At 37.4% G+C, this 23181-nt stretch overlaps 4 protein-coding genes across 4 annotated transcripts; 2 read left to right on the top strand and 2 right to left on the bottom strand.

Annotated features, from left to right (window-relative positions):
• The first annotated feature begins 4597 nt into the window (after positions 1-4597).
• On the top strand, positions 4598-5232 carry LOC149901916 (uncharacterized). The gene has a single exon (XM_090111260.1). The coding sequence runs from the start codon at positions 4598-4600 to the stop codon at positions 5165-5167; it is 570 nt and encodes a 189-aa protein (XP_089967386.1). The 3' UTR covers positions 5168-5232.
• A 1548-nt stretch (positions 5233-6780) lies between these two features.
• Positions 6781-7607, bottom strand: LOC149901915 (uncharacterized). Its single transcript, XM_090111258.1, has 2 exons — positions 7600-7607; positions 6781-7488 (listed from the first exon to the last, which is right to left on the bottom strand). The coding sequence occupies exon 2, from the start codon at positions 7481-7483 to the stop codon at positions 6878-6880; it is 606 nt and encodes a 201-aa protein (XP_089967384.1). The 5' UTR covers positions 7484-7488; positions 7600-7607; the 3' UTR covers positions 6781-6877.
• Positions 7608-20260: 12653 nt separating this feature from the next.
• On the top strand, positions 20261-21074 carry LOC149901914 (uncharacterized). The gene has a single exon (XM_090111256.1). It carries the CDS (start codon positions 20359-20361, stop codon positions 21022-21024), a length of 666 nt encoding a protein of 221 aa, XP_089967382.1. The 5' UTR covers positions 20261-20358; the 3' UTR covers positions 21025-21074.
• Positions 21075-22163: 1089 nt separating this feature from the next.
• On the bottom strand, positions 22164-22610 carry LOC149901913 (uncharacterized). The gene has a single exon (XM_090111261.1). The coding sequence runs from the start codon at positions 22605-22607 to the stop codon at positions 22266-22268; it is 342 nt and encodes a 113-aa protein (XP_089967387.1). The 5' UTR covers positions 22608-22610; the 3' UTR covers positions 22164-22265.
• Positions 22611-23181: the final 571 nt, after the last annotated feature.

Raw genomic sequence — 23181 nt, 5'->3', positions numbered from 1 at the left:
TTAATTTTAATATAATTCAATACATAAATTAGTTAATTTTAATATAATTCAATACATAGGTAAAATGATAAAAACGCTTTTGTATTGGCCTTTTGGGGAATATGATTGTGTAACCTAATTTGGAATTCATTGTTACTTACCTATTTAAAAGCCTTTGCCAGAAACATTGCATTAAAAAAGGTACATTTTTATAATAGACCTAACCTATTATAAAAATACCTATATATACATTGGTAATTACCAAGAAGGTAATTACTAATCAATAATTACCAATGTGACATGTGTACCTACCTAGGTACCTATACATTGGTAATTATTGATTTATTGTATTATTTATTGTGGTTTTAATGATCCTATACCCATTGTTCATATTTTTTCCATAAATACGCTGAACACAAGCTAAATTTGTAGCATTCATGTACCTACTTAAAAGATAATAGAAACATTATTATTTTTATTACCTATGTAGGTACCTATGTATCAACTATCAGTATAGGTAATATCATAGTTGAAAACAAGTAAAAAAGTAATTAAAACGATTTATACCTAGTTGGTAGGTAAGTATGTACTTAGGTACCATAGTTTAACTATGTGTGTAATGTGTATTATGTATTGACTATTGTAGGTCATTTTTGAAATACGATTTCTGTAGCAATCCTTTTTTTGGATATCGATAACGGTCTATTTGATTTTGTCTTGACTGAAAATTTAAATACAAACGTTAATATTTCATACTTAGTATTGTCATGGACTAATAAATATATTTATTAGTCCATGGTATTGTATTATCTGTGATATTGCTTAACTTAGTTTTAATCTCGGAGCAATTATCAAGCCTGTTAATTGCTCCGAGGTTTTAATACTAGTATAGGTAGTATCACAGACTAATAATAATATACTGGTAGTATCTATTATAATAAATGTGGGTTTAACTAACAGTTATGATTTATATGAAGGATGTGGATATATTTTTATATACTATACAAGAATTATACCTATTATATGACAATTTCACTCTTAAACGAGAAACAGCCAAAACAGTCTTGAAATCTTAAAGATTCATGATTTTACAAAAACCAAATCGGGTGCGGCCGGACCGGATCAGTTGCTGTTATCACAATTATCAATTATAGTTATTAGAATTAAAAGTAACTACTCCTATTCTACCAATTAATTATTATTAATAAAACCATTTTCGTTAAGTAGCGTTTGTTAAAAATAAATAAGGAAGGAAGCTTATTTAAAAACAACACAAACGTATTGTACGACTCATAATGCGAAGCATTAGATTAGAGAGTGCTTTACGATCGAATTCTTGTAATTCAACAACATTGTACATAATTCTAAATAGTTTGGAAAATCCAAAAGTGCACGCCTCATAATTTTTTTTTAATAAATATTTATTAATTATTATTTTTGTTTATTTAATAACAATTAAACCACATCGAATCAGACCCTGAAAAATGAAAGGGTTCTATTCCTGAGCATACTCAAGCGTAAGAGAAAAAAAAAGACTCGATTAGTAAAGTATTTCGGTCGCTATCGTGTTAACAAGAAAAAGGATCCGCACATACAGACACACGGACGTCCAAGACAGAACTTTTTTAAACTGTTTTTTAACTAGTTTAAATAACAAAAATGACATCAAAAATATCATGAACGTTAAAAATAGTGTTTTTTCTTAATATGTGTGTGTATGTATTATCTTACAAGTGCAATGTATGATACATAAAGACATTTTAAGTTTGAAAAATCAGATGTTTTGCGCGAAGTGACAGTAGTACCCACCTCAACGCTTCGCTTATGAGGCGTGCAATATTGTTTGCGTGAGTAGGTACATAGGTACTACATAGGTAAGCATTCACGTTCCAAAGTATTGTGTCTAACAAAAATGAATAAATAAATCTTTATACTTTTAATTATCTCTTTATCTAGGTAGGGGAAATACGTACAAAACGACATGTATGGACAAAATGACATAGTCCCCTTATTTCAAAATTGGCGGGTTTTAGCTACGTCTCCGCGACTGTATCACGTGACGGCAGCCATATTTACAATCCTGTCAGACGTTGAGCATCATTCTGACAGTTGCACCGCAGTTACCAGTTCAAACATATATCTCGCCTTCAAAAATTTATTTTACAGGTGTTTTTTTCCTATTTTCTGGCGAGTTATTTGTTGTTATTTGTAATTATTTGTATTTAAATCGATAAACTACGCTAGTATCCAGTGATTTCGATTAAGTTTATTGAAATCATTAGTTATTTTATGGAATTATGATTTTTATTTGTTTTTCGGTGAATTGGGACAAAATGACATACATACAAATTGGACAAAACGACATAGTATGCCAGTATGCCATTTTGTCCATAGTGTCCATAGTCTTTTCCAATTCTAAGCCCGGTGAAGGTTGGTTACGATGTAACTTGTTACCTTTGGGCTCATGCGTCATGTGCTGGTGTCCCAAAGAAGACCAAAGGATTTATTTGTGAACTTTGCTCTTAAAAATTTGTATGTCATTATGTCCTTATCTTATATGTCATTTTGTCCATACTATATGGACAAAATGGTTTTTGTTATTAGTTATATTTTTCGTTATTATATATTTTATTATAGATCCTACTTAATTAATAGACTGTGTTACTGATAGTCAATGAACCTAAGATGAGTATAAACGATTGAGACTGATTATAATGCCATTAAATAAATAAATATGATTGGAAAACAAAACACCCTGTCATTTTGTCCGTACTTCCCCTAGTTGTTTCTGTGTTTAGTTTTCGAAGGAGCCAGTTGTTTCCAATTAACTCACTCTAGTCCTGAGTACGCACCTATATAATAAACAGATTTTAGAAAGTATTCTCTTCCTAAAATTATACTATAGCGTGGACGAGTTCACGGTCGTTGGCTTCTATTTTTTATATCTGAAGTAGTTTTAGGAAAAAACTGAGTCTTTATAGACATCTATTTAAAGCGCTCTTCAAAATAGAATTTACTAAGTACGATGCCAAGATAAAATATTAAAGAAATGGATATATAGATGGCAGAAGATAATATAGTTACATTGTCCCTTTGTGTTTCTTATATCTTGTTATCTTTTACCTGTATTGTATTTCTATGTTTAACGATAAGAATAACTTGAACTGCGACCTTCCGCTTGAAGAAATCACCAAGGAAATCTATTTCGATCTATTCAAATTCCTTTTAGTTCACCTTCACGTAAATCTTACCTTCAACTTGAGTAATAAAAGAACATCTCTAATCATTCTAATAGATTTATTTTTTCGTAATATTTTTTTAGACTCCCACCGATATCGGAAGAAGTTCTTGGTTTCTGCTACGGGCATTTTCTACGTCTTTAGACGGAAAGTATAACAATAAGATTAAGTATGGATTAATGATAAAAATCATTTGAGGTAAAAAATTACTTAAGATTTTCGCAATATTGCTAATGATTTTTTAATTTTTATTTGATTAATGTAAACGTCCATCTCTATGAAATAAATTGATGCGACAAGATGGTTATTTTGTAGGTGTAGTTTTATATACAAAATTGTGCGCCATTTAAAATACCGTCCTGACATAAATCGATAAAAGAATTATTTCATTTATTGATTTACAATAAATATTATTAGGGTGGATGTAATTTATCAACATTAAACCATAATCCATCATATATGTATATTTATGATTCTTGTTATCGATAAATTTTATATTACGATGAATTCCTAACCGGTTTTTCGATGAGGAAGTTATATGTTCTTTCGCGCCAAATTTTACACGTGAATGTAATTAGGACTTAGGTATACCTATTTCAGTAATCACATGAATCATATGGTAGATTATAGATAGTAAAGTACCTATGTAATGGTTCTTATTAGTTGTAATTAGAGAAAAGGGTTGTAGGTACGAGCAAAAACTTCTTTGTAAAAAATAATTAAGATTTTAACGAAAATGCCACTTGTCGTTTAATAAATTAATAGAACGCAATCAAAGTTAAAACGCATACATTATTTTTATCCTAATGTTATCGCGTCTAATAAAAGGTACCTAGGTAGGTACAGGCACAGAATAATAACTAGTAGGTTATTTCTTCGTTCTGATATTTTTTACTTTCAATTTTCCACATATTAATGACATCAACTAAACTAAAGAAAATAATCTAGCATAGCAGAGTGTTGTTTTTTGTTTTGTATTTATTTGGGCACGTATTTAACTATGGATCTCGATCTCTATCTAAGAAAAAAGTAAAAAACATATTACTTATCAAAATTTATTTATCAGTTAAGGAAAAGTGTGGTTCAAATACTTCATACTTCCGACGTATAACTTGCATTGCTTGATTTATTTGCGAATAATGTATCAATGCAGTAAATTTATATTATTGTTTTTATCTTGATCCCTTAACAATACACTAATGTTATTATCACGTCTTCGAGAAAAATATTCGATAGTCAAATCAACGTATAAAACCGTTGGTCATCTCAGTTCCTGCATCATTTGGATCTGAACTGTAAGTAGCTTACTACAAAATAGTCTGATTAAATTAAGTCTTTGTGAAAGCAACACTAATACTTTATTTCATTCACAGGCAATTATGAAGTTCTTCGTTGTATTCGCTGCCTTCGTTGCCGTGGCCATCGCTGGCCCAGTGCGTGTCGATGACTCGCAATTGCAAACCATCATGAACGCCATCAACAGCCCACACACCCACCCCGCTACCGCTGCCCTGCTCCAGGACCAACTTGATGCGATCCTCGACTCCATCAAACCTATTCCTGTTGAAGTTGGACCCGCAGTCGTTGATGAATACGAACCCATCTCTGTTGGACCCGCTATTATTGATGATTACGAACCGATCTCTGTTGGACCCGCTATTATCGACGAATACGAACCCATCTCTGTGGGACCAGCTCTGATCGACGGACCCATTCCTGACCCTGCTGCTGTATCTGGCACCCCCCTCGTTCAGGTCATCGTCAACGTCAACACTCCATCAAAACCAGTTGAGGATATTTCAACCGGCCCAGCTTTGATTGACTTCGACCCGGCTCCCATTCAACCTGACCCTGTGATTGTGGTGGACCACCCAGAACTTGAGCCTGCTCAGATCGGCCAACCCGTCCTCCCAGTTCCCGCTTTACCTATCCCTGAAAACGCAAACTAAATACTTCAAAAACCTTGTGATCTGTTATCGACTCTAATTAGGTGCAAGTTGATTGAACTTGTGATGTGGATTATGTTGATATTATTATTTATTATATTGTTTAAAATTATACACTTTTTCTTACAACAAAACTTTTATTTAAATATAATAACGTATTTTCATACAAAGTAGGTAATTGCATGAATATTAAAAAAACGAAAGTGTTCGTTTGTCTCTCAATCTGCATGTGACTGATTTTATGGTTTGAATTGCGCGTAAGGACACTATACAACACTAAAACAAGTCGATAGAGACTACCTTTTGGCTTTTACCGCGGCAAATCAACTCATTCCCATGGGAAGTTATCTTTATATCTATATGATGCGTATTTGAATCACTTCAAAGGTGCGTACCTACTGTTGCTTTTGATCACGTAAGCGGTCACTAAGTAGGTATATAATATATTTCTACAATAAATATTTCTAGATTTCATATAGGTACGTTTCGGAAAAATCAAGTACCTAAGTACCTACGTAATATATTATTCTTTGATTGGTAGCTGATTTTTTAATAGCCTGTTCAGAAAACTAATTAAATTTAATTTCAATGTCACCCTTCTCGTTAATATGATCGTTATGGATTCTATTTAACGATACCCAAAAGAAGATAGAACATACATATTTAAATTTTAGGAAGACGTTATATTTAAGATTTAATTTATTTATTTAATTATCTACCCATTTACTAATTATTGTTACTACTACTAAACTGTTCACCTAAGGCGGCTCTCAATTGGGCTATTGTTTCGCGTGCCGTGTGGCATGTGGCACCGTCTTGTTAAAACCACATGGCAGGCATGTCCAATACTTCCATTTTGGACAAAATAAACCGCCAAATGAAGAAGTGCGCGATGCCCGAGCATGCATTTTCATAGTAAAATTAAATAATTTGCAAGCGTTGTTCGTTCGTAAATCGATTCATGGTTAAATTATAGACCAAACTGAACAAGTTTAACAAAGACACAAGATACGATTAACGCGTGAATCGTGATCAATCGAAAACAGTATTGCCAAAAAGATACCAGCAAAAAACCCTTTACCTACTTTCCCATTTTAGCCTCGCTGGACAAGTAAACCCAAATTTGCATTTTACATAGGTACATTTAATAGAAAAAAAAGTCAATGCCCTTAAACCTTACTTAACCTCTGTTTGTTTTAGCCTTAGGTTTAGTAGTCATTACTGATCATAGTAGTCATTACATTAATGATCTAAGATGATTTATGACACACACACATATGTATATAGAAAATGAGGATTTAAATAAGGTGTGTATTTTTTGTACCAATGAAACGTGAATAAACTATGCCTCGACTCCGCCCAAATTTTTATTAATTATTATTGGATATAAACAAAAATATATCATTATGCATATTGTAGAAATTATGCTCATTGTTTTCCAGTTTTCATTTGATTACTCTGTTTCACAGAGATTGATATGGTATCTTGGCTTATTCGCATATTGCATCTTCGTGTGTTGTGTAATGTGTTACTAAAGCCTACTTTAGATAATATAATTAAACGATAAAATTCCTTAAAAATAGGTGCCTACTAATAAATCAATGAAACTAAGAAAATGTAATCAGAAAAATTTATTATGAAAATTCCATAGAAGACAGGTCTTATACTTCAATCCATCACAATCTGCTCATTACACTCGTTAGTATTTACTATTTAGTTGAGGATGTCGGGTAGGTTGACAGCGGGGTCACTGTCGATGATGGCGGGGTCGGTCTGGATTGGCTCGTATTCGTGCTCGGGCATGGGGTCAATGATGACGGGCTCGGTCTGGATAGGTTCGTATTCGTGCTCAGGCATGGGGTCAATGATCACGGGCTCAGTCTGGATGGGCTCGTAGCCTCCAGCGGATGCCTTGGTGTTCACGTTCACGATGACTTGGACGAGGGGGGAGCCAGAGATGGCAGCGGGGTCGGGGATGGGTCCGTCGATGAGAGCGGGTTCAACGGAGATGGGTTCGTATTCATCGACGACAGCGGGTCCAACAGAGATGGGCTCGTATTCGTCGACCACAGCGGGTCCGACAGAGATGGGCTCGTATTCGTCAACCACAGCGGGTCCAACAGAGATTTCTTCGTGTTCGTCAACAATAGCGGGTCCAACGGAGATGGGTTCGTATTGGTCGACAACAGCGGGTCCAACAGAGACGGGGAGGCCTTCAACGACCACGGGTCCCGCGGATTCAGGGGTGAGGAGTCCCCCCCTTTTGGTTGGGATGGCCGTAGCCACAGCGACGAGAGCAGCGATTAGTAGGAATTTCATGTTATCTGGAATTTGAAATATTATTTATTGAGCAAAATCGTATAAGCTTTTATAGTATTTTTATGAAATATTTAATAATATAGATTTTAGACGTATTAAATTATTACTGTACATACCTTTCCTGTAGCAGTTCAATAACAATAATCCCTTTACAAATTCTTCCAATTTTATACGATTTTTTATCTTGGGATTGCAATGTTATCTGAGCAGCGGCGGCCTTACCCATTGCGAGGCTCCGGGCGGCAGGCCCTTTGCGAGAAAGTTCCGTTCACGCAGTGCTCGCAAGCGGTCGCGTACTTAATTATTATTCAAAAGTTCATGTACGCAAATATAACCTTTAAATCAGTGATAACTGTGAATAAAGTGGCGTGAAACTTTACAAGTCGAGAAGTTCTTCGCGGCCCATACTCACTTCTGTGAAACAAGGACAGCTGTCATAATTGCTGTCTCACCCGACTGCCGCTTCAATTGAATTCGAAGGCGATAAATAACACTGACCAGTGTATTCAAAGGATTACAAGCATAATAATATTGTAAACTGATTTTTACGCAAATCAGTACTGACATTCCGCCCGTTGGATCGGACGAGAAGTAGACGCTGCCGCAACACCGCGCCAGGGATATTGCAAGACCAGTAGCCCCAATCGGAGCCACTGTTAAATGACAATATTTATTATTTGTGTAGTTACTAGGGCAATTAGTTTTTATTAATAGTTTTATCGCCTTATTCTGGGAGCATAGGAACATCCGTTATTTATCACCACACAGACTATTTATATTGTTTTATTTACATATTGTGTTATCTATATATGTGTATATATTGTAATATTTTATTTTTTGTCTAGCGTACACTGACTATATATATATATTATACATTGTATTACACAATATCTTTTAATAAGTAAGGACAGGGTTTCCCCTATTGGGGCAACTGTTAGGTTAGGCTAGGTTAGTAATTACACTGTTGACAAATAATTATTATTTTTTTTAACACTAATATTATTTTATACAGCTGTCTCCCTATTGGAGCAACTGTCTAGAGTAGGTTGTTTGGACAAGTAATTATTATATAATTATTTTATACAGCTGTCTCCCTATTGGAGCAACTGTCTAGAGTAGGTTGTTTTGACAAGTAATTATTATATTATTATTATATACAGCTGTCTCCCTATTGGAGCAACTGTTTAGATTAGGTTTTTTATTTATTTATTATTATTATTATCATTTTTTTTTATACTGTTGACAGATAATTATTATTATTATTATTTTTTTTTTTTTTAACACTAATATTATTTTATACAGCTGTCTCCCTATTGGAGCAACTGTTTAGATTAGGTTGTTTTTGACAAATAATTATTTAATTATTATTTTATTCAGTTGTGTCCCTATTGGAACAACTGTCTAGATTAGGTTGTCTTGACAAACAATTATTAACGATGTTCCACACACCCCAAAAACGTACGAGTGACACCTTGACAATTGACGTGAGCAGGGCTCCAACAAAAGCTGAGGCATCCGTAGTGCGGAAAAGTATTGACAAACTGGAGGCTCTGAACACTACTGTTTCGCCCCCCATCCGGGAGCCTCCAGTTCTTAAAAAGAAAGTTGTCGTAAGTAAGAAACAAGCCGAAGACAAGGAGGGAAGCCCACCTCCAACGGCATCCATTTATTTGATAGAGGGTAAAGCCTGTCTATTAAAAGCGAAAAGTCATATAAGGGACTCCCGAAATCTCAAAGCGGAAAGAAAAGAGGGAGTCATCGCAGCGCTAGACAGACTCTACCAGTTAATTAAAGAATTAGATATAGAGCTCACCAGTGCCAGGGCTGGGAGCGGCGGAGGGCAAGGGAGGGACACTTTACACCCCCCCCATCCGTCCGACGCTCCGACGATTACTGACCAAGCACTGATGAGACACATGAAAGAAAATAACAAATTGCATGAAAGCATGAAAGAGAGTATGAAAGAAATGACAAAAAGGATAGAAGAGATGAGTGGAAGTATGAAAGAGAGTGAGGTGAGAATGGAAAGGCTAAGCTCGTTGTTGGAGGGCAACATGACTGTCACCAAAACGACAAGTTACGCAGCCGTTGCTTCGAGAGGAGTCGCTGAGAGATTCCCCGAAACAAGGGCTTTGCATTCAGTTATGGTGTCCTCCAAGGACGAACAGGAAACGGGAGAAGATGTATTAGAGAAGATTAGAAAGACTGTGGATGCAAAAGATGGATGGGTAAAAGTGGAAAGAGTAAGAAAGGTGAAGAATAGAAAAGTAGTCGTCGGCTGTGTGAGTGAAGAAGAAAGAGATAAGGTGAAAGAGAGATTGGGAAAGAATGAGGAACTAGTTGTGGAAGAAGTGAAAAACAAGAGCCCCCTTCTGGTCTTCAGGGATGTGATGAAATGTGACACTGGTGACTTCATCACCGCGCTAAAGAACCAAAACGCAGGCATACTTGAGGGCTTGAGGGGGGAAGAGCGAAAAGTTGAAGTAGCGTATGTGATGAAAGCTAGGAACCCCCTCCAAAACCACGTGGTGATAAGAGCGAACCCACAGGTATGGAGGAGATGGATGAATGAAGGATACGCCCACATAGGGTTGGGCAGAGTGAGAGTAATGGACCAAAGTCCACTGGTGCAGTGCTCCCGCTGCCTTGGGTATGGGCATACCAAGAGGATGTGTAGGGAAGAAAAGGAACGATGCAGCCACTGCGCCGGTCCTCATATGAGGACTGAATGCGATAAGTGGCTGCGGGGAGAAGCGCCACAGTGCATTAACTGCACTAAAGCCAAGAAAAGTAGCGCTGAGCACAGCGCCTTTGATCGTGAATGTTTTGAACGAAAGAGGTGGGATGCTCTGGCCAGGTCAGCGGTAGCGTATTGCTAAGGTTGTTCAAGGTGAGTACTTCCAGTACCAAATATTACAGGCCAACCTCCAGCGGAGTCAAATCGCCACTAAAGAGCTATTGCTCGAGGCCACCAAGCGTAAGGCTTGCGCAGCGTTACTACAAGAGCCCTACGTAGGTGGGGCTCGGAGTATGGGGACATACAATGGAGTGAGGATCTTTCAGTGCGATGGGGAAGGAGGTGGAGTAGTTAAGGCGTCTGTAGTGGTACTCGATGACTCACTGGACGTCGAACTACATGCACGCCTTAGCAACAACAATATTGTTGTGGCCACCCTCAGAACCAAAGCCTGGGAGATGATTGTAGTGTCCTTCTACTTCGAACCTGACAAGCCAATAGGGCCCTACCTGGACCATCTTATGCGGATAGGAAGAGAGTTGGGTTCCAATAAGATGGTCCTGGGAGGCGACGCGAACGCAAAGAGCCCGTGGTGGGGTGGCGACAAGGAAGACCAGCGAGGTAGGGATATGTCTGCTGTACTGGAAGCAATGGGTATGCACATACTCAACACCGGGGACATCCCAACATTCGACACCGTGAGAGGGGGGAAAAGATTCTCCAGCTACGTGGATGTGACAGCGTGCTCCGACGATCTGCTGAACCGAGTGGGCAACTGGAGAGTAGAGGAGGGTCTCACGAGCTCGGACCACAACGGCATATCATTCGGCATCAGACAACAGAAATCCACAGGCACGAACATAGTACGAACTACACGCATATTTAACACACGCAAGGCAAACTGGACTCAGTTTCATGAGAAACTGACTCAGCTGATGTCGGACAGACAATTGACTACACACGACATAGACACAATACACAGCACACAACAAATAGACGAGGCAATAGACAGTTACACACAAGCAATCACACAGACATGCAGAAACACTATGCCGACCAAAAAACACACACAAAAATTCAATTTGTCGTGGTGGAATGATGAGCTCGCGCAGATGAAAAAGGAAGTTGCCACGAGGAGACGCAGGATCCGAAACGCAGCACTTGTTCGCAGAAACCGCGTTGTTGGATTGTATCTTGAACAAAAGGAGAAGTATGAAAAGGCTGTGAAAGATGCGCAATGCGAGAGCTGGAAGGAGTTTTGCCGGAAACAGGATAGAGAGGGGGTCTGGGAGGGCATCTACAGAGTGCTGAACAGAGCCACTAGGAGAGAGGAGGATCTGTCTCTTACGAGGGGCGGTGAAACCCTCGACGCCCGAAGCTCTGCAGAACTGTTGGCGGAGACTTTCTACCCCGTGGACTTGGAGAGTGGTGAAAGTGAGGAACATCGTCTGACGCGCCGGCGGGCGGAGTCCTTGGACACCGAACCGCCGATGGGTCCGGACGATCCTCCTTTCATCATGGAGGAGTTGAAGGGAGCCGTTAGGTCCTTCAATCCCAAGAAGGCCCCCGGGGCGGATGGCCTCACGGCCGACATCTGCAAGCACGCTGTAGATTGTAACCCGGAGTGGTTCCTTGCGCTGTTGAACAGGTGCCTCACTGTCGCCTACTTCCCCAAACAGTGGAAGTGGGCGACTGTGGTGGTCCTGAGAAAGCCGGGCAGGGAATCATACCGGGTACCGAAAGCCTATCGACCGATTGGTCTCTTACCTGTTCTCGGCAAAATCTTCGAAAAGATGTTGGTCGCCCGACTCAGGTTCTACTTGCTGCCCAAAATAAGCCCCCACCAGTATGGTTTCATGCCACAGAGGAGCACCGAAGACGCCCTCTATAGACTAGTGAACCATATCAGAGATAAGAGGGAGGAAAAGAAGGTTTCTGTTGTGGTTTCGCTGGACATAGAGGGAGCTTTCGACAGCGCCTGGTGGCCAGCCATAAAGGTGCGGTTGGCCGAAGTTGGGTGTCCGGTGAACTTGAGGCGGGTGATTAGCAGCTACCTGAGTGAAAGGGGAGTGAACGTAAGGTATGCAGGTGTGGAAGTAAGTAGGGAGACCAACAAGGGGTGCGTACAGGGGTCCATAGGTGGACCACTCCTGTGGGACCTCTTGCTGGATCCCCTGCTGTGGATGTTAGAGGAGATGGAAGTGTTCTGTCAGGCGTTTGCCGACGACATAGTGTTAGTGTTCGATGGAGATACGGGTTTAGAAGTAGAGGTCAAGGCAAACCGCATATTAGCAAAAATTGACGAATGGGGTGTCAGAAACAAGCTGAAATTCGCGCCACACAAGACATGTGCCCTGCTCTCGACACGAAAACTAAAATATGACAAGCCACGACTTACAATGGGGAGTGTGGACATCCAATATTACGATAATATTAAGATACTGGGCCTAATTATTGATGGCGGCTTGACATTCAACGACCATGTCGGGAGCGTTTGTAAGAAGGCAATCGCCCGCTACAAGCTGTTAGCGAGAGCAGCCAGAGTAAGTTGGGGGCTTAACCCCCAAGTAGTTAAGACCATATATATCGCCGTTATAGAACCGACTATTTTGTATGCATCAGCAGCGTGGGCGCCCACAGCGGAAAGGATGGGGGTCCGAAAGAGGCTCAACACCGTTCAACGAGGTTTTGCCCAGAAGATCTGCAAAGCATATCGGACTGTCTCTCTGAACTCTGCGTTGCTGTTGGCTGGGATACTCCCTCTTGATCTCAGAATACTCGAAGCTTCGAGGCTTTATGAGATCAAGAGGGGCGTGTCGCACCCGGCGGTGATGAGGGACAGGGAGGTGGAACGAATGGCACCCGCGATTGAGGACCCACATCCGGCAGAGCAGGTAGAGCTGGGGTTCGTCTTGGTAGATGAGGGCACCTATGCCGACGTGGTTGACAGCCACGTCCATAGGATCTATACGGACGGCAGCAAGATTGAGGGTCGAGTCGGAGCCGCCCTTTCTGTATGGGAAGGTGCGATCGAGACAAAGGCCATCAAGCTTGCGTTGTCGCCGTATTGTACCGTCTATCAGGCTGAGCTCCTTGCGCTCAAAAGAGCAGTAGATATAGCCTGCAAGAGTGGAGCGGCAAAGGTCGGAGTCCTCAGCGACTCCAGATCGGCGCTCCAGGCGGTCACCCTGAGTTCCCCTCATCCCCTGGCTGTGCAAACACGGGCGGCCCTCCGAAAAGCTGCATCGCAGAGGCGGGAGGTCTCCCTGTTTTGGATCAAGGCGCACGCAGGGCTGAAGGGGAACGAACGGGCAGACGAGTTAGCCAAGGGGGCCGCTCTGGGGTTGAGGAGGAAACCGGATTACGATCTGTGTCCTGTTTCATTCGTCAAGCGTATCTTGAGACAGGATACGATTGGCGAATGGGATAGGAGATACGAAGTAGGAGGAACGGCCGGAGTCACGAAGCTCTTTTTCCCAAGCGCTGCTGCTGCATACAAAGTAGTCGGAAAAATAGACATCACACACCACATCACACAAGTACTGACTGGTCACGGCGGATTCGCCTTCTACTTGAACAGATTCAAGCTGAAGGAGAATCCGTCGTGTCTATGTCAGCCCGGAGTAGAGGAGACGGTTCCTCACCTGTTACTCGAGTGCCCTATTTTTGCAAGCAATAGATATGATATTGAACAAAAATTAGGCATGGCGATGACGGGTGAGAATCTACCTTCCGCCCTGGGGGATAAGTTTAGGGATACTTTCTTTAAATATTGTAAATATATTGTAGAAGTAGTCAATAAGCGAAATAATGGGGTGTGATGTGATTCTGTGATATTAGGGATAGTTTCAATTGTTGTAGAATTTATTTTATTTATTTTATTTACCAGTATTTTAATATTTAATTTTGTATTTGTAATATTTTTATTTTGTAATAATTCTATTTTTAATTTATTATGTGGATATAAATTGTGATTGTAAATAAATAAAAAAAAAAAAAAAAAAAAATGAAAATAACGTCTCTGGACAATATTCCAGAGGTGGCGCGAACACCCTGTGATGGCGGGTGCCTTTTAAAAAAAAAAAAAAAAAAAAAAAAAAAAAGGCCCTTTGCGAGGCCCTTTGCTCTTTGTGAAATGTAACTATGTGATGCGAAAGTAGGTCTGGTTGTTTGGTTTAGGTATTTGTCATATTTGAGGAGAAATGATAAAGTTATACAAATGAATAAAATTTGAGTTTTAAAATATTTATACAGGGTGTCCCAAAAAGTAGTGATGAACGGAAGCTGGGAGGTAGAGGACCTAGAGGGCTATCCGAATCACCCCCATGTATGTTATGCGATTTTTCGTATTTTCGGAGTTATGACATTTTTTCCAATTTTTCATCTATCGCTGAGTACGATGAGATTTTTATTTATGGTGACGTGAATTATTGCGCTAGATGCTTGATTTTTTATGTGTGCTAAGCTGAAAGAGAGGCCAATTCAGTATGGTAACATTTACTATCGTTAGATCTTCGAATGGAATAAAAAAAGAATTAAATGCCAAGAAATATGAAATTACCCAGTATGTTCACAACTTCAAGGGCCCATAAAAAAATAAAGTCACATAAAAAAAGTTTTCCATTTGGCTTTTAAAAACTTGCTCTATCTATCAGGTAGCTACCCTGAAAATTTCATTTTATTATTCAGAAGGCTTCAATCGAAAAATTGAAATCTAAATATGGTAAGTGCAAAAATTTTATTAACATGATGATCATTAAAACCAATAAATAGGTGTTTAATTACCAGATTTTTTTTAAATAATCCCGCTGTTGCTCAATGCAAGTGCGACATCACCGTAAAAAGTTGTCTTTTAAATGTCTGAATGCCCTTTTATCATTTTTATTATTTCCGGGTTATTTCTTCCAAATTGTGGCATTCTCTCAAGTAGCCGAGGTCTTTTTGGTATCCCCATTGATACAAATCAATGGGGTTTAGGTAGAGGGACCGTGGAGGCCAGGCTTTAAGGCAGGCGTCACCGGCGCATGCGCAGGCTGCAACGACCAATCCATCTTTCAAGATATCTTTGCCCTTTAGCCTGGCCTCCACGGTCCCCGGACATAAACCCTATTGATTTTTTTCCGTGGGGATACTACAAAGACGAGAGACTGCCACAATTTGGACGAAATAACCCGGAAATTCATAGTAGCAGAAGAAACCATTAGAAACGATAAAAGGGCATTCAGACATTTAAAAGACAACTTTTTACGGTGATGTCGCACTTGCACTGAGCAACAGCGGCGTCATTTTAAAAATTTCTGGTAATTAAACACCTTTTCATTGGTTTTTTATTTGTTTTTATTAATCATCATGTTAATTCAATTTTTGCACTTACCAAATTTAGATTTCAATTTTTCGATTGAAGCCTTCTGAATAATAAAATTAAATTTTCAGGGTAGCTACCTGATAGATAGAGCAAGTTTTTAAAAGCCAAACGGAAAACTTTTTTTATGTGATTTTATTTTTTTACGGGCCCTTGAAGTGGTGAACATACTGGGTAATTTTATCTTTCTTGGAATTTAATTCTTTTTTTATTCCATTCAAAGATCTAACGATAGTAAATGTTGCCATACTGAATTGGCCTATCTTTCAGCTTAGCACACAAAAAAAATCAAGCATCTTTCGCAATAATTGACGTCACCATAAATAAAAATCTCATCGTACTCAGCGATAGATGAAAAATTGAAAAAAATGTCATAACTCCGAAAATACGAAAAATCGCATAACATACATGGGGATGATTCGGATAGCCCTCTAGGTCCTCTACCTCCTAGCTTCAGTATATCACTTCTTTTTGGGACACCCTGTATATTTATACAAATACATATTTATACAATTTAACAAATACAGAGATGATAAATTTTAAAATTGACGTTTGCGGCTTTTCCTAAGGCTAAAATCTTTAATTCAAGCACAATAATCCAACGAATGAGCTACGTCACTTTCGATTGAAAGAATAGCAAGGGCTGAAAGCCGATCTTGTGTCATCGAATTCCTCAAATATGCTTTAATAATTTTAAGCCTCGAAAAACTCCTTTCAGCAGACGCAACTATCACAGGTGTGGTGGCAATAATTCTCAGGACTATTTAGATAGTGGGGTAAACTTCAGTTAATTTGTTTTCTATTATGTATTTCAGCACCGAGATAATATCGTCGTTTCCTTCATACACACGCATGAACATACTCAGTACACGCACACATTTTCATTTTTTTAAATTTGCTTGGGTGGGCTGTTGCTTGTTGCGCGAGGCCCCTGCAAGAGCGAGGCCCCGGGCGATTGCCCCGTTCGCCACCCCCTAAGGCCGCCACTGTATCTGAGAATATATTTTATACTATATGCAGTAAATAAAACTAATCATTCAAGATATTGGTGGAATTCTATAGAAACTATTATAATATCTGTTAGTATAGTTGTAGTTTTATTTTAAAAATGATGATAGCGATTATTTTATAGTTGGTGGTTTTGTACTACTTCAGAAATAAAAAATTCTAGCTTGAAATCAAGAAAGCTTTAACTTCAAGCTTTTGTATTTAATAAAAAATTGGATATAAATAATTAAATAGTTAAAACATATAAAAAATAAGTATTTTCAAGTTTCTAAGTTGAAGTAGTTTCGCTTGCTTTTTTGTAATTATGCAAATTGGGATTCCTTAATTACCTTTTATAGAATGCCTTAGAAATTTTTCTTCTAAACCTTCTAAATATCTTGAATGTACTGAATTCAACCTGTGACATTTTAATTGTTTTACTTGTAGATAGTTATCAAGATAAGTTCATATTATTTTGGTTGATATAGGTAATATGCAGTTTAATACACATCAGGGGGCAAGGAATAATATTGTGAACAGTTATAACATAATAATTAATTATCTTTATATTATTTGTAATGAAGTTAAGGTTACCAATAAATTATTAGGTATTGTTAATATCTACAAATAATTTGCTATTTTACTGACATTCATATTGGCATTAATTACGAGCACCTAAATCTTAAATATAATTGTACCATTTCAATTTAAGATTTTTATAAATTACATTTAAGTAGTATTTGCGTATAGTAACAGGAATATTCTCATATTTTTTAAAGAAACGTTATCGAACGGCTGGTGTCTCTTAATTTTCAAATAGTTTGAAATTTTTTCTCGATAAAAGGAAAATCAATTCGTCTTATGAATTAGCATTATTTGTAGATTATAGATAATACTATCATTCACTATCTTGAATTGTAAACAAATAAATGTCCAATAATAAATATTGATTAGATTGGCGGCAGTCACTAATAACCATAAACAGAAGTGTGCGATAAAATATATAACTGTGACGTTTTCCAAAGTAGCCGTGAAATTTTTATCATTTATTACAACGAAATAAATATGTAATTATCTCTTATCATACGCGTAATGCCGCGAACAGTGTCATTTCCTTTTCAGTAGGTAATGTAATATTATAATGTGTATCAATATTATTAAAAGTATGAGTATTCTGTATTATGTAGTTGCAAAGTTTGATATATTATAATATAACACTAGCTTTCACAGCTTCGCCCGCGCAGTCAAAGAAAAACCCGCATAGTTCCCGTTCCCGTGGGATTTCCGGAATAAAACCTATACTATGTCCCGGGGTAAAAAGTAGCCTATGTCCTTTCTCGGGTATCAAAATATCTCTAATTACCAAAATTCATGTAAATTGGTTCAGTAGTTAAGGCGTGATTGAGTAACAGACAGACAGACAGACAGAGTTACTTTCGCATTTATAATATTAGTATGGATAAGGCATTAGGCAAAAGCTCTGCTCAAAGTATAACATTACTTTGTACATATTTGCAATTTGCAAAAACTTAATCACCAAAACACACCGTTCCTTGTGTGTCGCTCTCTTTTTTAAATTGTCTAATTAATTAATTTCAGGTGCTCTTATAAATTAAACAATAATTGTGCACCATGTATTGTGAATAGATAATTATGGCGAAATCTCAAGAGCCTATCTTCGTCATATTTACTCAATACTAATTAATTAATTTATTCGTCAAGACATGATTTTCCGAAAATAATTTAATTAAACATTTAATGTATGTATTCTTATTATCACTATAAATTGATTTTCTATCATATTAGATTTTAGTAATTTCTGGGAAGTTACCTAATCTTAATAAAAAATATACTTACAAATGCAAGTTAATAAATTAATTAAATTTAGCAAATATTCGTTACGTATCATAAACTAATGAAGATGTTATCAAAAAAATATTTTAGTTACATTTGTTATTATCGATAGGACAATAAAACAGCTGCAGCGTGATAAAAAGCTATCGATTTGTTGCTATAAACTTATATATAGGCGCTTAAAAATAGAAAATAAATAAGCTTTCGGATATTATTCGGATTTAAATAACGGTGACAAAGGTCTCGTATTTTATTAATAATTCTTGAACCTCTTTGTCTTTACATACACACATCATACTTATACAAAATAAAAATCTATGATGAATTTTGTACACAGGTGATTTTTAAGCTATTAAGCATAGCTTTTATCTCAGACTTTGAGCGCGGTGACCGAATGTAAAAATTCCGTAACGAAAAAACCTAACACCCCTTACTCCCACCGGCACAGCGATGCGTCATGCGATGCTATGCAATTATTTATTATGATTTACCGCGGTAGTCCTCGATTGCCACACGTATTTTTTAATATTTTTTATAAAAAATAAAAACCATTTTTTCTTCTCACAAGGTGGAAACTTAGACAATAAGAAACTTCATTTTTTTTTACAAAATTTTGACTATTAAAACTAACGAAAAATGTATGAGCAGCCACTTTTTACATCAAATAATTTTACATCAATTAATATTTTTATAAAAAATAAATTTTGCTGATGTGCGTAGTTAAACATAAAATGGTAGAAAATATTTTGATAGACAGACATGACTGGAATTTGGACAGTGGTATTCATTTATCTGCTTGAAATTTTTAATTTGGTTGTGAATAATTGACGAGACTCTTCAAACATTTAGTTATGATTTACAACTCAATTCAAAAAAATGTGAGAAATTCACATTGAAATATTTTGCCTTGGGTCCTATACACTGCAATGATTGTTAAAGCACAACATTGCTTCAGTGTTTAATGAATTCACCAAAGAGGCTTTAATCTACTAATCCTAATCTCCCCTAAAGGACTGGTGTAAAATTTGAAGTCCTTTGTAATATTTCTATCGACCGCCTCCTCGGTACAGTGGTAGACGCGGGAGCGTAACACCGAGGGGTCCTGGGTTCGATTCCCGGTGGAGAAGAAGAAAAAAATATGTGTGCGTGTATTAGTGTAGGTACACACGTAAGAAGCGAAACTTCTTTATGACCTTATTTTTCGAAAATTAATTTACTACTTATATGCAACTTTACAGAAATGTACGTCAATCACGCGTGGTAGGGATAAGACAAAGATGGCGCGTAACGGAAAAATGTCACGCGTAACGAAAAAATGTTACACTAAATTTTTTTCCAACCCCGATAAAGAAGTTTCACTTCAAAAATGTCTCGGTCTGGTAGGACACAGAAGACTGATCACCTACTTGTCCCTAAAGAAAATCGATCAGTGAAACAGATGTATAATGCCCCTTACCCCACTAGGGGACATGGGACTTTACTTACACTTATATTTCTATAATCAATTGCGCCGCCAGATGTTGTTCTACCTTTTTGCCCTTTTTTCATGTTTTTTCACTATACGAACGAACCTATTCCTTGTATTGTTGAGCCGTTTTTGAGTTTTACCATTATCAAGACATTTGGCGATTCATTTTTATTATAAATAATAAAGATTAATCTTCATTTATTGTTTCTGCTTAATATTTTATACATGCCGAAAGTATAGATAACGATAATAATCCAATTTATACATCATCACGGTAATCATCAAAGACATCCTATATAGATAATTTTTTCCTATAAATTCTATAATAAAATGTTGAGATACTATTGGTAGCACAAAAGCAAATGTGAGTAGTCGGAAAATATAAAAAAATCAACTCTATTACAATTTCTTAAGCAATAAAAGGTAGTTTTCAGAAATTAATTACATTTTTTTTCCAGAAACCAACCATGAAATTCTTAATTGTCCTCGCTTTCGTCGCGGTAGCGTCTGCTGCCACTCTTCCCCAGAAGAGAATCAACCAGGCTGAACTTAATGAAATCCTCGCAGCCATCAACAGCCCCAGCACCCACCCTGCCACCGCAACTGCCCTAGAACAGATGCTCCAGGATCTCCTGGGTGCTGCCTACCCCATCCAAGTAGGACCAGCGGTTATTGATCCCGTTGAGGATATCTCAGTTGGACCCGCTGTCGTTGAACCTGTTGAAGAGATCGCAGTTGGACCCGCTATCATCGATCCTGTCGAAGAAATCTCTGTCGGACCCGCTATCATCGATCCTGTCGAAGAAATCTCAGTTGGACCCGCCATCATCGACCCTGTTGAAGAAATCTCAGTTGGACCCGCTCTAATTGACCCACCCGCATTCAACCCCTTCCCCTTCAACGGCCCCCTCGTGCAGGTCGTCGTTAACGTGAACTCAGCTTCTTCCGACTCAGTGGTGGTAGAGCAACCCGCTCTGGTCCCCGCTCCCGGCGCCGACCTCGACCAGATCAAACCCGACCCCGTAGTGGTTGTAGATGCTCCTGAACCAGCTGTGATTGCCCCAGAACCCGTCAACGTCGGCAATCCAATCTTCCCCGACCTCGCCATTAACCTTCCTGAACCCCTCAATTAAAATATTCAGTATTAAAATAAAGTATTAAAACATAAAGATTACTTTTTTAACACGCTTTTATTATCTTCACCATGTTTGTACCCATATATTATGTTCTCCTTAAACCCAAGAGACTTGATAGATATAGATTTTGATCCACTCAATAGATTTAATTCAAATTTTGTTCACTTATCAAGGATGGGTGACAATGTATAATAATTTATCTTATTATTCTATTTCAAAAGAAAATCATAGCAGCGTGTTTTTTTTTGGTTATTTTTATTTATGATTTCTTCCATAAATTCCATCCTCGAATATTTTAATTATTCATAATCATAAAATGCTTCGATTGAACTTTGAAAGATTCATCGTTTCAGGATCGCGTAAGAACCACAGGACATTATGATATATATCTTTGATATATTATGTAGTTAGATATAAGTTACATACCTATATTATGTAAAATTGAATTGTAATATTGACATGATTTTAAATGAACAGCTATGGAGTTCCTTGCCGGTTCTTCTCCATAGATACTGCTTTCCGAATCGGTGGTAAATGTTAAAAATATGTAATGACGATTCGAAAGTGCTTCTAAAAAAAAGTTAAATTATAAATAAATGTTTGAGTTTGATATTTTGGTTCACAAATGTTTTATGTGTATAATATATAAATTGTGTATAATGTAGAGATAACAAAAACTTTGTCAGGCTGTGTATATTCTATAAGATATAATATTATAAAATCGTAGGAAAGCCAAGCCAAGCCAGCCTTGGTGCGTGAACTACAATCGATATCGAAGCCAAAAATATAGTCTTTAATTTTTTTGTCTATTTATCTGTTTATCTGTATCTGGGATAAACTCCAAAAGCACTGCATGAATTTACTTCTGTAATTTTGGCTTCGATATCGAAAGTGGATCACTCCCCAAGTAATGTTTAAAAAAAATTCAATGTATACAGTTTTGACTTTCCTACGACTTTTTTATATGTAAGTATCTAACTATCTATATGTCGCAGGTTTTTAATAAAAAATACGCTTTAATGATTTAAATATAGTTAGGTACCTATTTTTTATTCAGAATTAAAAGATAATCAAACTTTATTATTGTTCTTTGACGCTTATCCAAAGTTTGAATTAAATCAAGGCGTTTATATAATGGGTCAAAAATCAGTCTAAAGGAGTCAGTTACATACAAAAACATAGGTAAAATTAATAAAGTAAGTATTTCTTATTAAATCTTACAATATAAGCCTAAATATTTAGGGTTGAGTGATGGTCAGTGAGTTGGAATCACCTTTGTTAACGATAACGAGGACCTGGGCATTAGGATATTGGAAGGCGAGGGGGTCGATTTCCTCAATAATAGCGGGTCCAACTGAGATTTCTTCGACAGGGTCGATGATAGCGGGTCCGACAGAAATTTCTTCGACAGGGTTGATGATGGCAGGATTGGCAGGTCCAACTCCAATCTCTTCTACAGGTTCGACGACAGCGGGTCCAACTTGGATGGGAGAGGCAGCATCAGCTAGACTGATTCTCTTCTGGGGAAGAGTTGCAGCAGACGCTATCGCGACGAAAGCGAGTACAATTAAGAATTTCATGGTTGGTTTCTGCAAAAAAAATATTAATTTCAGATATTAAAAACCCAATATTGACGGCTATTTCTAAAGCAATTGTTTCTATTCTTATTTAATATTTTCTGACAACTCACATTTGCTTGTGTATTACCATTAGAATCTCAATTTGTTTTTATACAATTTATAGGGAAAACAATATTATCTATGAGTATGTCTTTGATGATAACTGTTATGATTTATGAAATGGATTATCGTAATCAATACTTCCATAACATAAATGTTAGCCAAAGGATATCTAATTTAAGAAATATTACGAAGGGCTTTGGAAAATTACACCAGTCCTTTAGGATAGATAAGGGTTTAATCCTCTTTGGTCATTTAATTAAATGATTTATTGCACGCAATGTTCGCTGAATCTATACATATAATAAAATCGTAGGAAAGTCAAAACTGTACATGGAGTTTTATTTAAAGAATACTTGCCGCGTGATACCGAAGCCAAAAATATAGTTTTTAGAATTTTTGTCTGTATGTCCAGGCTAAACTTTTTGAAGTGAAAACTTCTTTAGCGGCGTTGAGCACTTTTTCTGTAATGGGT

This window comes from Colias eurytheme, chromosome 16 (assembly GCF_061535395.1).
Source record: "Colias eurytheme isolate Ceu_HAF_F1 chromosome 16, ilColEury1 Martin Lab GWU primary, whole genome shotgun sequence".
Lineage (NCBI taxonomy): Eukaryota > Metazoa > Arthropoda > Insecta > Lepidoptera > Pieridae > Colias > Colias eurytheme.
Note: the sequence above shows the minus strand (reverse complement) of the source record. Positions and strands in the feature narration are given on the sequence as shown.